The 12007-nt window shown below is 42.6% G+C and overlaps 1 protein-coding gene across 4 annotated transcripts in view; it reads right to left on the bottom strand.

Annotated features, from left to right (window-relative positions):
• senp6a (SUMO specific peptidase 6a) overlaps window positions 1-12007 on the bottom strand; it is a 44440-nt gene that overhangs the window by 16251 nt on the left and 16182 nt on the right. For 3 of the 4 annotated variants that reach the window (XM_028605511.1, XM_028605514.1, XM_028605513.1), the window contains 6 exons: window positions 10029-10099; window positions 8598-8695; window positions 5953-6346; window positions 2180-2421; window positions 860-1000; window positions 716-749 (listed from right to left, as the gene is read on the bottom strand). In XM_028605511.1, the coding sequence (XP_028461312.1) occupies window positions 716-749; window positions 860-1000; window positions 2180-2421; window positions 5953-6346; window positions 8598-8695; window positions 10029-10099 (980 nt within the window). The remainder of the gene's footprint in view (window positions 1-715; window positions 750-859; window positions 1001-2179; window positions 2422-5952; window positions 6347-8597; window positions 8696-10028; window positions 10100-12007) is intronic. The other variant, XM_028605512.1, reaches the window with a different exon arrangement.

The following is a 12007-nucleotide window of genomic DNA, read 5'->3' as shown; positions in this document are numbered from 1 at the left end:
GGTTTAATTTTCAAAAAACACCATGTTTTTGTTGTACTGCACATTGCTGCAGCTCCTCTTTTCACCCTGTGTGTTGAGCTATCTGTTTTAGCTACAGAGTGAGACGTCTCACTTCTGTTCCATCTTTGTTGGGAGTCGCACATGCTCAGTAGCTAGGTAAGGACTACTAGCCAGTCAGAAGCAGAGTATGAGGGCGTGCCCTGACAGTACCTAGGTAAGGACTACTAGCCAGTCAGAAGCAGAGTATGAGGGTGTACCCAGACAGTACCTAGTTAAGGACTACTAGCCAGTCAGAAGCAGAGTATGAGGGCGTGCCCTGACAGTACCTAGGTAAGGACTACTAACCAGTCAGAAGCAGAGTAAGAGGGCATGCCATGCTAGCAGCTAGGCGAGCATTATAACGTGTGTTACAAAGTGACCACGTCTGTCTCTGAAGTAAAGGCTGGACTACAGTAGAGCTGTTTGGAGCAGTTGGTGAACAACAAAGATATATAACACAATAAAGGAAAGGGCAAAAGCCAAAAAGCATAATATGAGCACTTTAAAGAAATAAAGCGGTTCAAGTGTGACTAAACTAATCTCTGCTGGCCAGCAAGGACAGCAAACTGCGCCGCTGCATCTTCCTGAACACCAGACAGACTGTTGCTGCCGTCTGATCCAACAGCTCTGCACAGAGTTTCATCTACTGAGTTCATTACTGCGGTTGCGTTCGTACCTTCAGTTTCCAGCTGGACATTTTCGATGGAAAACTGACAAAGACAAAGAAAAGGGTAATGTCATTTATCATTTATTTAGTTATTTTCTCTAAATATACCGCAGAGATTAAGATTTTAGCATGAAAGAAATCAAAAGTACTCACGACGACGGGCTTGGTCACCATCCTGCGTAGAGTTCCCACCCTCACACTCCGACACTCCAGTATGATGCTGCCACACTTGTCGGGCGCGAATTTGGGCTTCTTTATCCGCGGTGAAAACTGCTCAGGGGGCTGATTTCCAAACTGCAAAAGATTTAAGGTTTCTTTTGGTTTCTTTCTCACGTTTTGCTTCATTTCAACTCTGATTTTCACTTTTTCCAAACTTTAGGATTTTCCCTACCTAAAAAAAAAAAAGCCACGGTGTCTCTGCAAATTAGCCTCGGGAAGGAACTTGTTTTGGTGGAACATGTGTACGTTCAAAAGTAGTTTTAGTCATGTAACAGAAAACTCAGATTGGACAGATAGTCTAGCTAGCTGTCTGGATTTACCCTGTAGAGATCTGAGGAGCAGTTAACCACAGTCCTCACAAATCCACCGGAGTTTAAAATGCCAACATAAGGTAGGGCTGGGCGATATGGAGAAAATCAGATATCACGATATTCTTAACCAAATACCTTGATGTCGATATTGCGACGATATTGTAGGGTTGACAATTGGTGCTTTTACAAAATATCAGATAAAAGAATTACAATAAAATTAGATAAATAATCATCAGTAATGTGGATATAATGACTAAGTGGGTAAAGGCCTATAACTGCTAGAACAGTCGGGTAATCACTTTACTGTAATGCAGCCTTTAAAACCAGGAAAAGACAACACTTATGCCATATTACGATATTACTATATCCAAAATCTAAGACGATGTCTGGTCTCATATCACGATATCAATATAATATTGCTGTATCGCCCAGCCCTACAGAGCGGTTAACTACCAATCAGAAGTTGGGGGTTCGATCCCTGGCCCTGCAGTCCCATGTCCTTGGGCAAGACACTGAACCCCGAATTGCTCCCAATGCTGTTCCATCGGAGTGTAAATGTGTGTGAATGTGTATCTGATGAGCAGGTGGCACGTTGTACGGTAGCCTCGGCCACAGTGTATGAATGTGTGTGAATGGTTCCTGTACTATGTATAAGCGATTTGAGTAGTCGTTAAGACTATAAAAGTGCTATATAAATACAGTCCATTTACATTTAACGTTAATGTGTCTACCTCCGCTGAAAACGGAGACATTTCTTTGCCTTTTATTAAACGTTACCTGTACAAATAACTCAGAATAATCTGGCACACAAAAGAAATCCCCCATGTAGCCAAAACAAAAATATGCGGCGATGGCGATGATGACGTCATCACCGCGGTAGTGGCACGTCACTGCTGGTACTGCGGCGATGCAGCTATCCTCGCGGCCCCTAACCGGGTCTCACCTGATCCTTCATGCGGGCTCTCCGTGGTATCGTGATCTTCATGTTGACGTCTTCGAAGAATCCCGTGTTCAGCTCGTCCGGCTCGCCGCCGGCGCTCTTCACCGCCGCCTCCACTCGGCCACCAGAGGGCGCCGGCGAGGAGTGGGCCGAGTCGGCAGGCCGGGGGGAAACACTGTCCAGTCTGTTGACACTTCCTGTGCTCGCGTTGTCCGCCTCCTCCTCGTCGTCGCTGGACAGGACGACTGGGGGGGGAATACATCGGGGCGTTGTGAGAACGGGGAGAACTGTTGAACATCTTTGACATTTTCTTACCAACCACTACCCTGGAAATCCAGAGTTCTCGCGATAGGACAATTTGAATTAGCTCAGCGAGTCCCTCTGGCATTCAGTAATGATGCCAAGCTTCACCAATCACATCAGTGTTTCTGATATAGGCGGGCCAGAGGCGAGCTAAACAGATAACGACAGCGCTGCGAGGAACAGAAGACGGCGCTCCAATCGTTTCTTTACAAGAAGGACGTTTTTGCCCGATACGGCAAGAGTTTAATCTACCAGTTAGCTCCTCTGGTAGCTAAGAGTTTAATCTACCAGTTAGCTCCTCTGGTAGCTAAGAGTTTAATCTACCAGTTAGCTCCTCTGGTAGCTAAGAGTTTAATCTACCAGTTAGCTCCTCTGGTAGCTAAGAGTTTAATCTACCAGTTAGCTCCTCTGGTAGCTAAGAGTTTAATCTACCAGTTAGCTCTGCTGGTAGCTAAGAGTTTAATCTACCAGTTAGCTCCTCTGGTAGCTAAGAGTTTAATCTACCAGTTAGCTCTGCTGGTAGCTAAGAGTTTAATCTACCAGTTAGCTCCTCTGGTAGCTAAGAGTTTAATCTACCAGTTAGCTCCTATGGTAGCTAAGAGTTTAATCTACCAGTTAGCTCTGCTGGTTAGCTAAGAGTTTAATCTACCAGTTAGCTCCTCTGGTAGCTAAGAGTTTAATCTACCAGTTAGCTCCTCTGGTAGCTAAGAGTTTAATCTACCAGTTAGCTCCTCTGGTAGCTAAGAGTTTAATCTACCAGTTAGCTCTGCTGGTAGCTAAGAGTTTAATCTACCAGTTAGCTCCTCTGGTAGCTAAGAGTTTAATCTACCAGTTAGCTCTGCTGGTAGCTAAGAGTTTAATCTACCAGTTAGCTCCTCTGGTAGCTAAGAGTTTAATCTACCAGTTAGCTCCTCTGGTAGCTAAGAGTTTAATCTACCAGTTAGCTCTGCTGGTAGCTAAGAGTTTAATCTACCAGTTAGCTCCTCTGGTAGCTAAGAGTTTAATCTACCAGTTAGCTCTGCTGGTAGCTAAGAGTTTAATCTACCAGTTAGCTCCTCTGGTAACTAAGAGTTTAATCTACCAGTTAGCTCCTATGGTAGCTAAGAGTTTAATCTACCAGTTAGCTCTGCTGGTTAGCTAAGAGTTTAATCTACCAGTTAGCTCCTCTGGTAGCTAAGAGTTTAATCTACCAGTTAGCTCCTCTGGTAGCTAAGAGTTTAATCTACCAGTTAGCTCTGCTGGTAGCTAAGAGTTTAATCTACCAGTTAGCTCTGCTGGTAGCTAAGAGTTTAATCTACCAGTTAGCTCTGCTGGTAGCTAAGAGTTTAATCTACCAGTTAGCTCCTCTGGTAGCTAAGAGTTTAATCTACCAGTTAGCTCCTCTGGTAGCTAAGAGTTTAATCTACCAGTTAGCTCCTCTGGTAGCTAAACGTATGGGGCTTTGGATACGTCACCCCGTGTATTGTTGCGATTGGTCAAGGTGTTATCCAATTGCGTGCAGTGAGATTTTCAAATGCATGCTTGGTGCCGCCCCTCGAGTTGGGCCGTTTTCATTGCCAGACCCTTAATCTTTCTGATTTGGGTCTGGAGTTCCAGGCTAACCAACCACTCACTTTGTTGGATTTAAAAAAAGTAATTATGTGTATTTTTATGCATAAACGGGTATAATTGCGGATGTTATGTTGCCAATAACATCTTTGACATTTTGGAAATATTGGAAAAGCTAGAGGAGATACTGTAACTCCAAAAAGCTAAAAGACTTCTTGCTAAAGAAGTCCACAAATGCAGTTGGTTTTGATGCTCACGTTGACTTTACATTCATTCAGCTCAGGTGCTGTGCCTAAACTTTATAAATGGTAGGGAAAACCCCGATAATGTGTATTTTTATGCCGATTTGAGGCCTAATTAAACTAAATCCAACAAAATATACTGCTCTGTATAACTCCTAAAAACATATGATTTTAACATATGATCCTTTGACATATTAAAAGGCTTTTGAATCCAGATGCAATATGTTTTATTGTTAAAATAACAGCACCCTCTGAGCGCTTCCTGGTTTCTTTGTTGTGGTCTTATTTTGAATTTTGCTCTTTTTTGTTCTCTCATTTGCTTTTTATATGGCAGAGAACTATTTTATAAAAGAGAAAGAGATAACATAATTCATTTCATTAGTAATCTTTCTTAATTTACATACACTAAGCCAAGTGGTCTTCTGGAGGGCAACTTGCTTTGAATATGTTGCGTATATATGTATTTACAGTATATATACTGTATGTGACACTGTTGGAATCTAGCCGCCTGTGGGTTTGCTTACTTTTCCTCCAGCAGTGACGTCCGTTAGGTGGAGTAATGTTTGTTTTACTCTACTAATCTGGCTGTGTAGTGTTGAGTGAAATTTGGACTTGACGTGCTGAGTCCAGTTTGTGCAGAACCCTGCATTTAGAAAGCCCAGACTAATGACAGACTTTCCTCATCTGTACCCCACAACGCGCCTGTGCACTTGATCAGTACAACTCTGCTGGATGACTTGCGTCAGAAAAGGTTTAAAATTGTGTGCCAGGGTGTCCAAGGGGTACGTGACATTTTTTGGAAAATGTTTTTCAGTTCCAAGACTGTAGTTTTGTTACTTTTATTCAAAGTTTTTGTTGCTGTTTTTGAAGTTTGTCGCCTTTTTTTGAAGGTTGTCGTTTGTTTTGACCTACAATACAGGCCAAAAGTTTGGACACACCTTCTCATTCAAGGTTTTTCTTTATTTTCATGACTATTTACATTGTAGATTCTCACTGAAGGCATCAAAACTATGAGTGAACACATATGGAATTATGTACTTAACAAAAAAGTGTGAAATAACTGAAAACATGTCTTATATTTTAGATTCTTCAAAGTAGCCACCCTTTGCTTTTGTTGATAACTCTGCAAACCCTTGGTGTTCTCTCAATGAGCTTCATGAGGTAGTCACCTGAAATGGTTTTACCTTCACAGGTGTGTCTTGTCAGGGTTAATTAGTGGAATTATTTCCCTTATTAATAAAAAAGCAAAGGGTGGCTACTTTGAAGAATCTAAAGTATAAGACATGTTTTCAGTTATTTCACACTTTTTTTGTTAAGTACATAATTCCATATGTGTTCATTCATAGTTTTGATGCCTTCAGTGAGAATCTACAATTTAAATAGTCTTGAAAATAAAAAGGAAACGCATTGAATGAGAAGGTGTGCCCAAACTTTTGGCCTATACTATATTCTTGCCTTTCTTCTACGGTCAATTTTTTTCAAGGTTTTTGTCACTTTTTTCAAAGTTTGTACCAATTTGTTTCGAAGGTTGACGCTTTTGTCGCCCTAGTGTTGCCTTCTTAGTTTGTTACTATTTCCAGTCTATTCTTGCATCTTTTTCAAGTTTTTTTTCCTGTTTTTGTCTCCTTTCTTCATCAGCATTTAAATGTTTTGTGAATTATCAGTACTTCTTCTATTACTCACTGGGGTCGTTGAGCTCGTGCTGCTGCGCCGCGGCCCTCTTCCCTTTGCCCGTGTTCCTGGCTCCGCAGCAGCCCGAGGTCCCGGCTAACAGCGGCGGCCGGCCGTTGCTCAGAGGCATCACGCTCCCCCTGATGCTCGTGATCCGTACGGGCAGAGTCTCCCCGCGCGGCCCCCTCATGGTCGTCGCCGGTTTGTAGAAGTTCTGTGGCAGGCCGTTTGGTCCGGGGGAGGGCTGGGACCGGATCGGGGGCCGCGGGGTCAGGGATGACAGCGTGGCCTGCTGGGGATAGGGCAGCAGCACCGCGCCGCTCCCGCAGCTCTGACACTTGGTGACGTCCTCGCTCGGCTTGTTGCACGTCAGGCACACCGAATGGTAGACGGTCGGCCGCACAGGCTGCCGAGAAAAATAACTCGTTAAAAAGGGGGAACAGTATTAGTATTATTGCCAGACCTTCCTCCACAGCGCTGCAGAGGAGGGTCTGGCTAGTCCACACAGCATTATTATGGGATGGGAAAAAACGTGCTCTGGTTTATTGGCATTTCTTTAAACCAATCACAATCGTCATGGGCGGCGCTAAGCCCCGGGAAACAAGCCAGGAGCCGTAAGAACAAAACTACACAATTACAGTATAAATATTAGGCGTAGAAAAAAAATTAAAAAAATCTATAATTGGACGTATCGTAACTTATTTTGCGACGATTTTTGGAATCGATTACTCTCCCTAGAATCTATATTTTTTTTAATTTATGTATTTTACCAATGATTCAGCTAAATATTTTCTGTTTATACGGTACCATCGACGGAAAGCAGAAAACCCCATGTTATGTTCTTCTTACAGTAGTGTTGCATTGCCAGACCTTCCTCCACAGCGCTGCGGAGGAGGGTCTGGCTAGTCCACACAGCATTCTGGGATGGGAGAAAAACGTATTGTTATTTATACGTTCAAAAGTAGTTTTATTCTTGTAACAGAAAACCATAGACAGTATAGAATGGACCAATAGACCCCGTGTCTCTGGACGGAGACCAGTGAAGGATATTAGAAGCACTTTTCCGGTGATCTCTTGCTTTACTGAGCAGCCTCCAACTGACAGAGACAACGTAGATGTGACGTGAGCAACGTGTCTGAAAGTGTGAAGTCTTCTGGTAGCTGTGCCGAGAGAAATCTCAATCATTCCCAGTCTTACAGAGACGGAGAGTGTAGGTATATGTAAGGAGATAACATAGACACAGGCTAATTACTGATCACTAACATGCTAGTTAACATTAGTAATTAAACCTAAACAGCTCATGTAAGTCCAAACTGCCTGCGAGCTTCTCCTGTACTATACGGTAATTCCTCTACTGTGTGACAGTAAGTCTCGTGGTTATGACACAATCGTTAGCTTATATTTACAAAAACGTCTGCTACGGAGCCATAACGTGAGGTACAAGGTAACGAAGCCTTTTATACATTGTCGTGTTTCTTTAGAAATAAACAACGGACAAATAGAGTTTTCAAACATTTCTGATGTGAAGTTATTCGCAGTCAAGTGACGTAAAAAAAAAATGGCGGTCAGCGGAATGCTAACAGGAGGTGATGGCCAGTTAGCAACAAAATGGCGCCATAGATGGCTCGAGTTCTGAAGCGAAGCTTACCCCCTTGCAGAAAACTCAGATTGGACAGATAGTGTAGCTAGCTGTCTGGATTTACCCTGCAGAGTTTTTGTCTCTTTTTTTCAAAGTTTTTCTCACTTTTTTGGAAGTTTGTTGCTTATTTGAATTTGTTGTCCTTTTTGTCGCCCTGGTGTTGCCTTCCTTCTTTCTACTGTGTTTTTTTTCAAAGTTTTTATTATTAGTTTTGACTTGTTCTTGCCTAACTTCCTTTCTTTCTACTGTCTTTTTCCAAGGTTTTTCCATCATCCTCTAAATGTTTTCCAGGTCCAAGGCTGTTGTTTAGTAAATCTATCGCTGACAGCGCTGTATTCTTCCTCTTTATAGAGACTTTTTTTTTTCTACCAAAAATTATTTGTGCTGGTCAGGGGGTACATGGCTTAAAAAAACCTGTTCATAGGGGGAACATTATTGAAAAAAGCTTGAGAACCAGTGCTGTAGACTATAGGTGGATAAACGGATCCCAAAACAAGCCGACAAACACCAACTACTTACATATTATCACCTTATCAATGTGTTAAGGCTGTTGTTAACGTTAGAAAAATAATAAGCAACCCAAGACACAAATCATCATCTTATGTGCAGCTATTTTTGTGTTTTATAATATCATCTTTAGCTCTGCTTTGGTATAAAACAACTGCTGAAAGAATATATCGGACTAGATGCTGAAACACTGAAAATGTGCCGTAAAATGAAAGTAAATAAAATCTATTAAACCTTTAAGAAAAACTATATTGCCAAAAAGGTAAAAAAATAAATAAATAAAAATGAATGTAAATCATTTCAGTTTTAGTTTTTTGTAGCAATGTTACTTCACTAGTGAAAAAAAAGGAGACAGCGTGAATTTCCGTCAACTCTTGTGACATTGAACCACAGACACTGAAGCTGACTGACACCGTCCCCAGCTCAGACTGAGAGGAAGGACAAGTGTGCAGTTGATTTCTGGGTAACGTAGTCCGCACCTCTGTGCTGCTGCTGTTGCGTCGGCTCTTACCTCGGCTGCTTTGACCTGCGAAGGAAAAGTACAGTAGTCCTCCGACGGTTTCCTCTTGTGCTGGATGCTGCGACGCTTTATGTTCAGGGTGTCCTCTTCTGAAAAAAAGGTTAAACAATGAAACCATCAAGCCAAAATTAAATCTGTAAATAGCAAATTCAATGGATTATTCACATAATTGATGCGGTCTTCTGATGGGAAATTTTATCCGGTTTTATTTTTCTAATATGAACATTGTCCGGAGTTTCCCCTTTCTAGCATGTAGCACACGAACAGGAGATTGTCCGTGTCGGAGGCATTCTCACTTCCTGGAAATACTTTGATTGGTTTAGGCGAGGGGTGGCGCCTGCGTATAGCGTGCACGAGACAGGAAACTAAGCGGATTACACCGCGGCCACGTAGCGGATCTCATTTGGTCATAAACAACAGTCTTCTGCAGTCTGACGATTTCGGCGTCGGCCCTTACCGACAGAAGTTTCTGAGTCTCGTCAGTGAGACATTTTCTTTTGGCGACTTCGTGTAAATAGCGCTTCTTTTACGCCCTCGAATGTTTGTTCCGGTTTGGCGCCAGCCGGCCGATAGAAAACGGCATCAACACACCGACACGCTCGCTGTGAATCCTCCTGACAATAAGCTGTTCTACATCTAGCTCCCTCCTCCATGGTCAACGTTCTTTTCCAATTTTCTTTTCCAAGACTGTCCGATTGTTTCGTATTGGCGCAGTCGTTTGGGTTAGAGAGCTTTTTCTTAGCCGAACGAGTGTTCCACGTGCGCTCTTCTCCCTTCGGCCCGGAGCTTTGAGGATTAAAACGTGGGAGGCCTGAGATCTCCTCCTCTGCTTCGGCACAGAGCTGCAGCCCTGCAGATGCTGCCACACACACACACATCATCACAGGCACAAACCTGCCCCCACACACACACACACACACACACACACACACACACACACACACACACACACACACACACACACACACACACACACACACACACACACACACACACACACACACACACACACACACACACACACAGATACTGATCAGTACAATCACACAATTCTCACAGATGCCACACACACAAAGATACTGATCAGTACATTCACATAATTCTCACAGATGCCCCACACACACTCACACACACTTTTCTCACAGATGCTGCACACACACGAGCGCCAAAGCCACATACAAGCCAACCACACACACACACACACACACACACACACACACACACACACACACACACACACACACACACACCACATCCATGCAGAGACACAAACACACACGGTTCAGTCTCTTCCTCCCAGCGAGAGGAACACAGCGTGCCCAAAAATAACCAGCTTTCAGCCAGTAAATCACCCTCTTCTCTCTTTAAAACAGCTTTTCAAAAGAATCCCGTGTGATGCGTTTGGAGAGCTGTGAACTCTACCTGAGATCTCTGGACAGGTGAGGACGATGCTGTCCACTTCTACAGCTTGCTGCGAGGTGGAGAAGTCATTTCTGCAGGAGGACAGAAGACAACGTGGTTAGTGAATGACATGGCTGCATTAAACATGTTTTACATACATCCTACAGCAGCTGGGGGCAGGTTTTGCCACGCTGGCAGGCGATGCTAAAAGTGCAACTCCGAGGAGCTTTCAAGGTTTTACGTTTTGTATTTATTGTATGAGACTTGGGTTTGTTTTTAATGATTTCTTGCCAAGATTGCAAGTCAAAAAAAGAGTTTTCCCAAACTGAGAAAAAACACCAACTTCTTCCAAATTGTTAAATGGAAAAATTCAGCCAGAGCGGTGTGGCTGGCTTACAGATGCATCGTTGCATTTTTTTTTAGATTAGACTCAACTTTATCGTCATTGCACCTCACATCAGTACAGAGCAACGAAATGTAGTTAGTGTCTAACCAGAAGTGCCTAAGCAGTGATTAACCCTTGTGTTATCTTCCCGTCAACCATTAACTTGTTGTCCTTGGGGGTCAAAATTGAAAATTAACTTTTTTTGGCTATTCATTTTTTTTTTTTTGACATTTTTTAATGCTTTTTTTGCAATGCTTTTGATGCTTTTTAAAAACGTTTTTGTCACTGTTTATTCATGGTGAATAAACCTAATTCAAACAACATTATACCTCATTTTTGAGTTACAAAAAAACAGAAATTATTATTATTATTATTATTATTATTATTATTATTATTATTATATGAATTATTTTGACTAATAGTTAAGATCAGAGGATGTTGAGTTTTAAAACCCATAGAATTTTTTTTCCGAATGCAAAAAAAAAAAAAATAAAACACCCAAAATCCAATGAAAATAATCATTAATTTTACCGGTGAAGAACATACAACTTTCATCCAACTTTCATCAATGTTAATTTTGGGGCAATTTGATTGAAAAAAACTCATATTTCGATATAATAACCTTTGAAAACAGGTCAAATTTGACAAATTTTTGAACACAAGTTGTCCTCGGGTCAAATCTGACCCATTTTCAAAGTTTTTAATATCAGAAATATAGGTTTCTTTGTTGTATGGAACCCATACAACATTCTTGGAAGGTAAAATGCATGATTACTTTCATTGAATTTTGGATGTTTTATTCAATTTTATTAGCCTGGCTCCACCCTCCTACGTATTTCCGCTTAAATTTTAAATTTTCCTTCAGTACTACGTCTGGGTTTGCAATATATTCTTGGGTTTTCTCCGGTCAAATCTTTACCGTGGCTGAGAACGATAACGTTGAGGTCGTGACTTGCGCTAGTTTGAGTTGTAGTTCCGTAATGGCGGCGGAGAAAGATGTGAGCGAAGCCATTCGGTCTGTTGTGGCAACGCTGCCGAATATCCAGAAGTTAAAGCCCGAGCAAGAACAATCTTTGCAGAGTTGTGTTGGGGGCCATGATGTCGTGGCCCTCCTCCTCACGGGGTTCGGGAAACGTTTGATTCTCCAGCTTGCTCAGTTAGTGGTGAAGGAGTTGGCTAAGGCTAACGCTAGCGATGCTAAGCCAATAGTTGTTGTCGTCTCCCCTCTTGTTAGCCTGGTCCTACCAGACAGTACGTAGGAGGGCGGAGCCAGGTAACCAGAGTGGCTCAAGGCAGATCCAACAGTTTTAAACTTCAACAGAGTCCCTGTCTTCAAGGAAGTTAACACTTGTCAATGGAGAGTGGCCAGACTCCAGGCTCCAGAGTGTACCAGGCTATGAAAGTGGACCAGGCTAGTCTGGTAGGACCAGGCTAGAGGACCAGAGTCTGGTAGGACCAGGCTAATGTACCAGAGTCTTGTAGGACCAGGCTAGTGTACCAGAGTCTGGTAGGACCAGGCTAATGTACCAGAGTCTTGTAGGACCAGGCTAGTGTACCAGAGTCTGGTAGGACCAGGCTAATGGACCAGAGTCTGGTAGGACCAGGCTAGTGGACC

Source organism: Perca flavescens, chromosome 18 (assembly GCF_004354835.1).
Source record: "Perca flavescens isolate YP-PL-M2 chromosome 18, PFLA_1.0, whole genome shotgun sequence".
NCBI classification, from domain to species: domain Eukaryota; kingdom Metazoa; phylum Chordata; class Actinopteri; order Perciformes; family Percidae; genus Perca; species Perca flavescens.
Note: the sequence above shows the minus strand (reverse complement) of the source record. Positions and strands in the feature narration are given on the sequence as shown.